Genomic DNA, 13,012 nt, shown 5'->3' on the forward strand with positions numbered 1-13,012 from the left:
GAAACAAGATGGGATTGGGAGGGAGACAAACCATAAGTGACTCTTAATCTCACAAAACAAACTGAGGGTTGCTGGGGGGAGGGGGTTTGGGAGAAGGGGGTGGGATTATGGACATTGGGGAGGGTATGTGCTTTGGTGAGTGCTGTGAAGTGTGTAAACATGGTGATTCACAGACCTGTACCTCTGGGGATAAAAATATATGTTTATAAAGAATAAAAAATTAAAAAAAAAACAGAAAAAAGAAAAAGAAAAAAAAAGAGAATTACAGACTAATATCCTTGATGACAGAGGTGTAAAAATTCTCACCAAAATACTAGTCAATAATTTCAAACAGTACATTGAAAGGATTATTCACCAAGATAAAGTGGGATTTATTCCAGGGCTGCAAGGTTGGTTCAACATCCACAAATCAATGAATGTGATACAGTACATTAATAAAAGATAAAACAAGAACCATTTGATACTCTCAATAGATGCTGAAAAAACATTCGACAAAGTACAGCATCCTTTCTTGATCAAAACTCAACAAAGTGTAGGGATAGAGTGTACATACCTCAATATCACCAAAGCCATCTATGAAAAACCCACAGCGAATATCATTCTCTGAGAAAAACTGAGAGTTTTTCCCCCAAGGTCAGGAAGATGGAAGGGATGTTCACTATTACCACTACTATTCAACATTATACTACAAGTCCTAGCTTCAGCAATCAGAGAACAAAAAGAAATTAAATGTATCTGAATAGGCAAAGAAGAAGTCAAACTCTGACTCTTTGCAGATGATATGATACTTTATGAGGAAAACCCAAAGGCTCCACTCCAAAACTGCTAGAACTCATACAGGAATTCAGTAAAATGTCAGGATATAAAAATCAATGCACAGAAATCAGTTGCACTTCTCTACACCAAAAGCAAGACAGAAGAAAGAGAAATTCAAGAGTCGATCCCATTTACAATTGCACCCCAAATCATAAGATACTGAGGAATAAACGTAAACAAAGAGGCAAAGAATATGAACTCAGAAAACTTTGAAGTACTCATGAAAGAAATTGAGGAAGACACAAAGAAATGGAAAAACAATCCATGCTCATGGATTAGAAGAACAAATGTGAAAATGTCTATGTTACCTAGAGCAATCTACACATTTAACACAATCCCTATCAAAATACCATCAACTTTATTCAAAGAAATGGAACAAATCATCCGAAAATTCATTTGGGACCAAAAAAGACCATGAATAGCTAGAGGGATGTTAAAAAGAAAGCCAAAGTTAGTGACATCACAATTCCAGACTTCAAGCTCTATTACAAAGCTGTAATCATCAAAATAGTATGGTCCTGGCACAAAAACAGACACATAGATCAATGGAACAGAACAGAGAGCCCACAAATGGACCCTTAACTCTTTGGTCAACTAATCTTCAATATAGCAGGAAAGAATGTCTGGTGGAAAAAAGAGAGTCTCTTCAACAAATGGTGTTGGGAAAATTGGACGGCCACATGTAGAAGAATGAAACTGGACCATTTCCTTACACCACACACAAAAATAGACTCAAAATGAATGAAAGACCTCAATGTGAGACAGGGATCCATCAAAATCCTTGAAGAGAACACAGGCAGCAACCTATTTGACCTCAGCCACAGCAACTTCTTTCTAGAAGCATTGCCAAAGGCAAGGGAAGCAAGGGCAAAAATGAACTATTGGGACTTCATCAAGATCAAAAGGTTTTGTACAGCAAAGGAAATAGTCAACAAAACCAAAAGACTACTGACATAATGGGAAAAGATATTTGCAAATGACATATCAGATAAAGGGCTAGTATCCAAAATGTATAAAGAACTTATTAAAATCAGCAACCAAAGAACAAATAATCCAATCAAGAAATTGACAGAAGACATGAACAGACATTTTGACAAAGAATACATCCAAATGGCCAACAGACAGATGAAAACTTGTTCAACATCACTTGGCATCAGGGAAATATAAATCAGAAGTACAGTGAGATACCACCTTACACAATATGAATGTCTAAAATTAACGAGTCAGGAAATGACAGATGTTGGCAAGGATGTGGAGAAAGGGGAATCCTCCTACACTGTTGGTAGGAATGCAAGCTGGTGCAGCCACTCTGGAAAACAGCATGGAGGTTCCTCAAAAAGTTGAAAATAGAGCTACCCTATGACCCTGCAATCACACTACTGGGTATTTGCCCCAAAGATATAAATGTAGTGATCTGAAGGGACATTTGCACCCAAATGTTTATACCAGCCACGTCCACAATAGCCAAACTATGGAAAGAACCTAGATGTCAATCAACAGATGAATGGATAAAGAAGCTGTGGTATATATACACACAATGGAATACTATGCAACCATCAAAGGAAATGAAATCTTGCCATTTGCAATGATATGGATAGAACTAGAGAGTATTGTGCTAGGTGAAATAAGTCAATCAGAGAAAGAAAATTATCATATCATCGCTCTGATATAAGGAATTTGAGAGGCATGGCGGGGAGTCATGGTGGGTAAGAAGGGAAAAAATAAAACAAGATGGGATCTGGAGGAAGACAAACCATAAGAGACCATTAATCTCATGAAAAAACTGAAGGTTGCTGGGGGATGGGGAGGTAGGGATAGGGTGGTTGGGTTATGGGAATTGGGGAAGGTATGTGCTATGTATGGTGAGTGCTGTGGAATGTATAAGCCTGATGATTCACAGACCTGTACCCCTGGGGCCAATAATACATTATATGTTAATAAAAAAATGGAGACAATTTGGTAATATGGAAAGTTTCTCATAAAAATCCTCCAAATATAAATTTATTGTCCACAAATAGATGAATGGGTAAAGATGTGGTATACACATGTGGTATACATCCATCCCCCACACACAATAGACTATTACTCAGCCATAGAAAAGAATGAAATTTTGCCATTTGTAACAACATGGATGGATCTAGAAAATGGAATGCTGAGTGAAATGAGTCAGTTAGAAAAAGACAAATAGCATGTGATTTCACTACTCTGTAGAATATAAGAAACAAAACAATGAATAAAAGAGATAAACCAAAAGATAAACTCTTAACTAAAGAGAACAGACTCATTTTTACCAGAGGTGAGAGTTGGTGAAATATGTGAAGGGGATTAAGGTACACTTATCAGGATGAGCATTGTGTACAGAACTGTTGAATTCCTATATTGTACACCTGAAGCTAATATAACATTGTATATTAATTATGCTGAACTTTAACAAGTTAAATAAAAATACATATATGTGCATTATAAAAGCTGTTTAATGGCGAAGGTGATTATTTGGAGAATTTATTTATGTGTGACAGCTCATCTCTGCACTTGCATAGAACTCCCCATCCCCCTGCCACCACCATCTTCCTACATCAATCCCTTCTTCTCATCAGGTCTCAGTTCAAACCCTGGCTTCTCAATGAAGCTCCCCCTGACCACTTCATTTCAACTTGAACCCACCATTTCAGTTTTTACCTTGTTATTCACCGTATTTACTTATTTGTTTATTGTAAGCTTTCACCTTCTTGAATATGCGCCCCGGGAGAGAACCATGCCCATCTCCCCAACATCCAGCCCAGTGCCTGGCACACAATGAAAGTTCCATAAATATTTGTTGGAACTGAGAGAATTTCTCCATGATCTTAGGCAAATGAGGTAACATGCTATTTTAAAGAGATCTAAGGATGGTATTAAGATTTTTACACCTTGTGAGCTACCCACCAAGGGAGGAGAGATTTTATAAATGATGAACAGTTCTAGAATTGATATAAACTTTAAAAAGCCCAAGAAAAAAAATTCTGTCATTCCAGAAATTAGATATAGCTTGTTATACTAATAAACTACTTACCAATTTTGTTTTTTCCTTCTTCATACTTTATTCTTTGTAAAATATGATGTACGATTCTACTTCTCGTGGCGTTGTTGAAGAAAGTGTCTTTGTTGTGTATGATGAAGCTGCACACACATATTAAAAACACAAGCTGAAGGTTAATTGTAGGTGCTGAATCTAATCTTTGACGTAATGTGGTGTTACTCATACAGAGGTGTCTTCAATCGATCACAGAAAGGGTAGGTCTGGAACAGCATGAGAGAGCCCAGAGAGCACACCAGGGGCAGGAGGTTCACATTCCTCAGTAGTTTGGGATCTTAAGTCTCCTGAGCATTAACATAATTGTGCCAGGAAGGAGCTGGAGTTAAATACAATTTAAAAACCATAAAATAAAATAAAAATTTTCCTCAATAAGGTCATTAGATATATTCAAATAAAAATATATTTTGTTTTTATCTCCTCTCATCTCCCACCTCCACCCCCTCCATGTCATAACCACCTGTTTTTTTTTTTTTAAGAAATTTTAAGATGTGAAACTGATTTGGATGGTGAATATGAAAATTAGGTAATAAGCTCTGGTCTAGCTCAGGGCCTCTGTCTGTTCCTTTCCCATGTTCCTTGCTGAATGGGACTCCTTTCCTAAAGCATATACTTGAAGTTGCTTTCTTTATCAGCTAGTGGATGACCCAACCTCTAAAGTTTCTCACAGAGCTCATACACACACACCAAGACACTGGGCTCTCCAGTGGATACCCCTACCCTACTGAGAACTAAGAGGTTTTAGGTGACCGAGCTTCCAGGATCACAACATCCAGCATGAAGAGGCCATGTTTTCCCTTCCCAGGAATGTGTTTAACGGTATAATATTAGACATACTCTAAGTATAATTGCTTCATAAATTGTGGACTTTATTAACTCAGCAAATTTTTATGAGGTACCTCCTAAGAGTGGGGACACTGTGCAAGGATTATCAATGTGCAAGCCACTGCCTTCAAAACCCAGCTCAGAAACCACCTCCCCCAACAGGTCTCCTCACCACTCCAACTCCACTCCTTTCCCACAAATAATTCAGTATGCCCTCCTCTGTGCTACTTCTTATCTTGTGAGTACATTGATTTATCAATTATTCTGTATTTTCACTTCTTTTCATTCATTCATCCACTCAGTCATTCAGCAAATGTTTATTGAGGGCTCTGTCTAGGGTACTGGTTACACAGTAGTATACAAGACACAAAATCTTTGTTCTTAAGAGGCTTACAGTCTAATAGGAAAGACAAACCATAAAGGAAGTGAACATGATTGTATGGAAGAGATGGCAGAATCAACCTCCCTTTGCACGTCTGGATACCACACAAAACTGAACTCCTTCAGGACCAAAGGCTGCATCATACTAATTTCTATAGCCCCAGTATCTAGTGAGTGGCTCATACAAATACAGGTATATATTTTTGAATAGCAGTAAGTGAGGGCCATTGGGATTTATATTAGGGAAATTGCTTTTAAAGGTTTTTCTTCAAGAAGATAGATTCCCAAGAGTTGTTTAAATGCCAGGTGGAAGAGAGAAAACTGACCCAGAGTAGACAGTCCGGGCATGGGATCTGGTTTGGGAACAAGCTGGGAATGTGAGTTTGAGATAACATAAAAAGGGGATAAAGTCCAGAGAATGTGAAAATAAAATGTAAATCACATGAGTTGGTTCCCTGAGAAGTATTTTCCTCTTTTACTTCCCTAGGATTCTGTTATAGAAAACTATTCTCAGAAAAAGTAATTTGACTTGGTAGATGAGAGATAAATGATATGTGGGTGAATGAGGAAGCTGCAGAGCTTAGCTGGTATTTTCTTTAGGGTTTTCTGAAAACATTTTATTGCACCAAAGAAGGAGAGAAGAAAACCAAAAGTTACACTGAATGCAGTTCCTTTTATTTTATCCTTCTCTACTTTTTCACCTTATTTAAGACAGACCATTCCACTTTAATACCAAATAAAGGTGCCATTAAAAAAGAGAGACAAATCAAAAAGTCTATTTTTGACTCACAATACCAGATGATAACTGAAAGATGATAAGTATGACTATGCTTGACAGGACAATTCTGGCCTAAAAGCCCATGTCCTTCCTCCATTAAATGGTTTTCTGCTTTCTTCTCCTTTTATAGCACCACATTACCTTTTGTGAGCTCATGTAATCATTCTCTATAATAAGCACTGCAGATGAGCTTCAAAATTTTGTTTTCCTCTTTCTTATATCTAGGTTGTACCTGGAGCCTGGAGATTCTACAGTGGGAACAAATATATAGGGCACGTGCCAGGCACTATTCTAAGCACCCCAGATTTATTAACCCATTAAATCCTTGCAATAACACAGGGCATAGTATTTTATAGCTCCATCTTACAGGTGAAGAATCAGAGGTGAGTGATGCCCCCGAAGTTACTCAACTAAGGAGGAGAGCCAGGATTTCAACTCGGGCAGTCTGACTGCAGAGATTGCCCTCTTACCCACTCCACTCACCTGTCTCCCTGTGCTAAAACTTCCTGACTCCTGGAGGCTGACTCTCCTTGAGATCAGCCCAAGAGTTGCTCTGTCTGGAATACTTGCCTTGTTTCCACAAATTCTTTGAGCCTCAGCTCAGGGCACATCTCCCTCTAAGGGTCTTCCTTGAGCCCCTGGGCCTCCCCCTGAAAAGTAATGTGGTGCTACAATAAGAGAAGGAGGGATAAAACCATTTAATGCAGCTTTAAGTTCTAACATTACCCCTCCTTCCCCCTTAAGACTTTGAAGTGAGACAGTCCACAGAATAGACCCTAGTTTTGTCACTTACTATGGGTATTGGACTGTCCCTCTACTTCCCTAGATCTTGGTTTCCTCATTTGTGAAATGGGGATAACACTGTAATTACTTTCATAGCATTTTTGTTTGGAAGAATCAGGCGAGATGACAAGCATTGCAGAGCCCCACTGTCTGATTTTAATAAGCTCTCAGAGTTAGCTGTCATCATTGTTGTTGTTTCTATGACATCATATAGAAACTGTCTGCCTACATACTTGACTTCTCTGGATGAGCTTCTTGAGGGCAGGGACCAGCCATGCTCATTTCTGTATTCTAGCACAGGTCTTGGCTCATGATCAGACCTTACAATTGGCTCAAATGAACCGACCTTCTGGAGAACACCTGCTAACACTGGGGTTATGTGACTAAATATCGTCTCGTTATACCTTGGCATCAAATTCTTCTGGGAAATATTTCTACCCATTTCATCTTTTCAGCTACCACCTGAACCATTCTCTCCACAAAGGAGAGAATTGCCAAAGGATTTTCGTACTGGGTATGGAACAATTTCATTTCCTCTTTCAAACTGAAGGGCTAAGAGAAGGCACAGTGATGACTCTTGACATTGTTGTTCTCAAGCTTTCCTTAGCCACTTAGCCAAAACAACCTTCTTCAAATGATTCACATACACATGCGCATGCACACACATAAGCACCATGTAAGCTGGGCTGTTCTGGCAAACATAAGACTTGGGGGCTCACATCAGGGAGATTCAAATTAAAACCATATTGAGATACCACCTTACACCAGTTAGAATGGCCAAAATTAGCAAGACAAGAAACAACATGTGTTGGAGAGGATGTGGAGAAAGGGGAACCCTCTTACACTGTTGGTGGGAATGCAAGTTGGTGCAGCCAATTTGGAGAACAGTGTGGAGATTCCTTAAGAAATTAAAAATAGAGCTTCCCTATGACCCTGCAATTGCACTATTGGGTCTTTACCCCAAAGATACAGATGCAGTGAAAAGAAGGGCCATCTGTATCCCAATGTTTATAGCAGCAATGGCCACAGTCGCCAAACTGTGGAAAGAACCAAGATGCCCTTCAACAGACGAATGGATAAGGAAGATGTAGTCCATATACACTATGGAGTATTATGCCTCCATCAGAAAGGATGAATACCCAACTTTTGTATCAACATGGACGGGACTGGAAGAGATTATGCTGAGTGAAATAAGTCAAGCAGAGAGAATCAATTATCATATGGTTTCACTTATTTGTGGAGCGTAACAAATAACATGGAAGACAAGGGGAGATGGAGAGGAAAAGGGAGTTGAGGGAAATTGGAGGGGAGATGCACCATGAGAGACTATGGACTCTGAAAAACAATCTGAGGAAATTGAAGGGCTGGGGAGTGGAGGTTGGGGGAGTCTGGTAGTGGGTATTATGGAAGGCACGTATTGCATGGAGCACTGGGTGTGGTGCATAAACAATGAATTCTGTTACACTGAAAAGAAATAAAATTAAATGGTAAAAAAAAAAAAAAAAGACTTGAGGCTCAGTCTCTGAGGTGTCAGTGCTCTGTACTGGCTTAGAAACTCTGCTTTCATACATTAATGGCACATCAGCAAACTAGTACAAATTCTATAATGGTCATTTAGCCAAGTCCAACAAAATTATATATTACATATAAATATGCGTTTATAATAATATTAATAACTATGCTATAATATACATATATACATATCTTCTGACCAGCAATTCTTTTAGAAATTTATTCTACAGGGGCGCCTGGGTGGCTCAGTGGGTTAAAGCCTCTGCCTTGGGCTCGGGTCATGATCTCAGGGTCCTGGGATCGAGCCCCGCATCAGGCTTTCTGATCAGCGGGGAGCCTGCTTCCTCCTCTCTCTCTCTGCCTGCCTCTCTGCCTACTTGTGATCTCTGACAAATAAATAAATAAAATCTTTAAAAAAAGAAATTTATTCTACAAGTATATTTATCCATGTGCAAAATGACAGATAATAAAATTATGGCATGGCTTATAATAGCAAAGTTCTAAAAATGACTTAAGTAATTCACCAGTGAGAGTAAAGACAAATTATAGTACAATTCGACAATGAAATACTCTGCATCTGTAAAGAGATTAAGGGTGTTCAGTGTAGATATAAGAAAATCTTCCAGATACTACAGAGGAAAAAAGGTTCAAAATAGATAGCTATTTGTTTTTTTTTTTTTAAAGATTTTATTTATTTACTTGAGAGAGAGAGAGAAAGTACACAAGCAGGAGAAGGGCAAAAGGAGAAGCAGACTCCCCACTGAGCAGGGAGTCAGACTTGGGGCTCAATCCCAGGACCCCAGGGTCATGACCTGGGGGAACAGCAGATGATTAACCAACTGAGCCACCCAGGTGCCTCATGGCTATCTGTATCAAAGAGAAAAACATACACATATAAGGAAGTACATATAAATATAATGATGTATTTATTTGTCTGCACATGCACAGGTGGCTACAGAAAGGACATACAGACATCCAGAAATACTAACTGCTTCTGGGGAGAACTAGGTGGCTGGAAAGGAAGGAAACTTCACTGACACATTTAGGAAATTTTTATCATACATTAAGTACTACCTATAAAAAAACATGAAAGGGGCACCTGGGTGGCTCAGGGTTAAAGCCTCTGCCTTCGGCTCTGGTTGTGATCTCAGGGTCCTGGGATCGAGCGCCACATCGGGCTCTCTGCTCAGCAGGGAGCCTGTCTCCCTCCCTCTCTCTCTCTCTCTGCCTGTCTCTGCCTACTTGTGATCTCTGTCTGTCAAATAAATAAATAAAATCTTTTAAGAAAAAAAAAAACATGAAAATTTTAAAGAGAAAATGCAATTTCTGTTCTAGGTTTGTTCTCTCCTCCACCCTAGAGGATAAGGAGAGGAATACACTGAATTGGCAGAGGAATAATTTTGTGATTGAAGCTCTGCACATACGTCTCCTTATTCGACCCTTTGGAGCAGTTATATAATATGCCCAAAGTCACACAATTGAGGAAGGATTCAAAACCCATCTGTCAGTTCCAAATTTTCCCATTCATTTGTAAAAGGAACTGCTGAGAGCACATGCCTGCCTGTATGCATGTGTGTGTGAATGGCACTTTCTGGATGCTTTCATCTTGCCCCATGAGGAAGACCCTGCTGACTTGTCACCAAGTAACCGGCAAACCCGAGCCTGAAGTTCCTATAGACTCCCCTCTAGGGTCTCTACTCTCCTGCCTTCTCTGGAGGTCAGCAGCCCTCAGTTTTCACTTGGTGAGCCTCCCGATCTCCTCCATAGGACGAAGGGGAAAAATTGGAAGAGAATATGTGATGAAATGATGTTTTAGCTACAGACTCTCTGAGGCTGTGGTTATTTGCACTCAGTTATATGTTCTGCCATAGCCAACCACCCACAGCAGTGTTGTCAAGTTCTGTGATAGGCTGGCTGTAAACATTCTGTAAATGTTCTGCTTGTTCTGTGGAACAAGAGGTGGGCAGTGGGTACAAAGGAATGTGGGTGTTATGCATGTATGTATTTTGAAGGAGGATAATGCAAAGGTGGAACCGATCTAGTTTCTCTCCTCAGAGGAGCATCCATTCTTATTAGATAAAATGAGAAACACCCAAACATTTGAGGGTGTGAATTGGGGAAAGGTGTTCATTAGAGCTGGGTAAAAAATCAGCTTATCATTAAATGTGTTACTTTTAAACAAATATAAGCTCTTTTTTTTTTAAACTTTCCTTTTAGGCATATTAAGATATGACTACACTTTCTTCACATTTAGTACAAATGACCTAGAGTCCAGTGTTATTGAGTAAGAATTTCTGAGATAGTGAAAATATTCTTTATCTATGCTATCCAATATGGAAGCCACTAGTCACATGTAGCTACTGAACATTTATAATGGGGATAGCACAAATGAGAAAATAAAATTTTACTTAATTTTAACTGATTAAAATTAAAATATAAAGGCCACATATGGCTAGAAGATGGACAATTGCCTCGAATGTGAATGATAGCTTGAGCATGTGGGCAAATCCTCAATAATGGGATCCTTATGATGCATCTCCCTTTGTCTACAAAACTGGAGCAGGAGAATGAGTAAGGGTGAAAATGCTCTGTAAGACTGTGTACAGGTCTTGGGTTCAAGTCTTCCTCTTCATGTTAGTTGTGTGGCTTTGGGGAAGCCAATGAGTTTCTTTGGGACACAGTAACTTGTCAGGAAATGAGGGTTATGGTGTGTTAGTTGCCCAAGGACAGGGATCACAAAGTGAGACTATAAAGTACTGAGACAGATCATCAAACCTAGTTGGTAGATGACTGGGCAACTCAAACCAAACATGTTTTAGACAGAATTCTTGATCTATACCCTTGTAAGGTAAAAATCTGCTTCCCCCCTCACCTTTTCCATCTTAAAAAAAATAGCATGTGACACATCAAATTCTCAAGTCATAAACTTAGATGCAACCTCTATCCTCTCTTTCTCTCATTTCAATATGCAATCAAATTCTTTGAGCTCCTCTTCACAAATGTTATCTTGAATCTGATCTTTATTACCCACTTTCCTTTGAAGTTGTTTCCAAGATCACTATAATAATTTCCCAAGTATTCCAATTTCACTTTCTTCCATCAGTTCATTCTCTACATAGCAAGGATCTTTTATTTTATTTATTTTTTTAAATTTTTTATTTTTTATAAACATATATTTTTATCCCCAGGGGTACAGGTCTGTGAATCACCAGGTTTACACACTTCACAGCACTCATCAAAGCACATACCCTCCCCAGCAAGGATCTTTTAAAACAAGTTAAATCTCATCCCTCTTCTGCTTAAAACTCTTCACCAACTTCCCATGGATTTAGAATAAAACCTATATTCCTTTCCATGGTCCACATGCTCCTGCTACATGGTCTGGTCTTGCCTACACCAATGCATTTATCTCTTCTCCTCCTCCTCTTGCTCATTATAAACCAGAAACATTGTCTTTTCTTCTGCCCTGAAAAATCCCAGCTTGACACTGTCCAGGGCTTTTGTTCATACAACACCTAGATTTTTGTTCAACTGTTTCTTTCCAACATTTGGGTCTCAATTTAAATGTCACCTTTAATACCTTAGCCAGGATAGTTACTCACCTGTCCCTCAAGTCTCTCTTTCTCTCTCATTACCTTATTGTTTTTCCTATGTTTTACTCTCTGAACTTTTTTTGGTGGTGGTGATGGGAGATATGTATCTACATGTTCATTGTCTGCCCACCTTCCTCTGTAGAGTGATTGCAACCACTTACTGACTCCACATGAAACCAGTGGAAGAACTGGCCAGCTTAAGCAGCAGAGCTGCTGAAATAAAAAAATCATGAGCAAATAAGATATATTTTAAGTTAAATTTTGTGATAGATTGTTATGTAGCAATAGATGACCTATAAATATGCCAGTCTTTTCTGATGGTTAGAATTATATTATTTCAAAGAAAAGTGAAAGCAAATGCTTTGAAAATATTTCAGAAAACTTTCTCAATTAGACTTTTAAATAGAGATTTATTTTTTAACAAGGAGAAGCAGAGGTGATACAGTTAACTGTCACTTAAATTATGTCCTCAAATTAATGAAAATCTAAGTAGGAACAAAGTAACCAATTAATTTTTATGTGACAAGGACTATTTTGAGAGGTTTTTTTTTTTTTTTTTTGGTTTTCAGGCACCGTAGTGCAATAACTAGCTTCTTATGTTAAGTATGGTTGTTATGACTAAAAGGATGAGATGACTATCAGACCAAATATATAATACATGTAATATTCAGAGTTCTTACCCTTTGGTAAAGATTTTAAAGCCTCTTCATAGGATTAAGGTGACAAACTGCTGAAATATAAGGCAAAGTGAAACATGTTTCTTGTTCCATTGGTCATTTCTAATGACCATAGTCTTTTCTATTTAAACCTTAAATACAAATTAAGAAATACTTGCTCTTGAGACTTCCAGATAAAGATGGGAAATTAAACACTTATATTTAATTTGGCTCTCAAAACCCCATGAAAATAACAGTCATGTTTGCGTGTGTGTGTGTGTGTATGCTTATTTTTTTCTTTTTTTAAGATTTTATTTATTTGAGAGAGAAAGAGAGCACACAAGCAGGGGGAAAGGCAGAGGGGGAGTGAGAAGCGGATTCCATGAGCAGGGTGCCCAATGCAGGGCTGCATGTGTTGACATACAGGTATAAACCCTCAAGGAACAAAGAGCAGAAAGCAACAGCAAAAAATTGTTAGAATGTGAGAAGCAGACGAACAGGTAGTAACAGACTTAGCAGATTCCCAAACCAGCTCTGTGCAAGACCAAAAGCAATCATATTTATACTATAATATCTCACAAAATTTTAGAACAGG

The 13,012-nt window shown here is 38.6% G+C and overlaps 1 protein-coding gene across 7 annotated transcripts in view; it reads right to left on the bottom strand.

Annotated features, from left to right (window-relative positions):
* Positions 1-13,012, bottom strand: part of ANO4 (anoctamin 4) — a 457,591-nt gene that overhangs the window by 116,177 nt on the left and 328,402 nt on the right. For all 7 annotated transcript variants that reach the window (XM_059402257.1, XM_059402256.1, XM_059402258.1 and 4 more), the window contains one exon: positions 3,869-3,975. In XM_059402257.1, coding sequence (XP_059258240.1) covers positions 3,869-3,975 — 107 coding nt within the window. The remainder of the gene's footprint in view (positions 1-3,868; positions 3,976-13,012) is intronic.

This window comes from Mustela nigripes, chromosome 6, assembly GCF_022355385.1.
Source record: "Mustela nigripes isolate SB6536 chromosome 6, MUSNIG.SB6536, whole genome shotgun sequence".
In the NCBI taxonomy this organism is placed as follows: Eukaryota; Metazoa; Chordata; class Mammalia; order Carnivora; family Mustelidae; genus Mustela; species Mustela nigripes.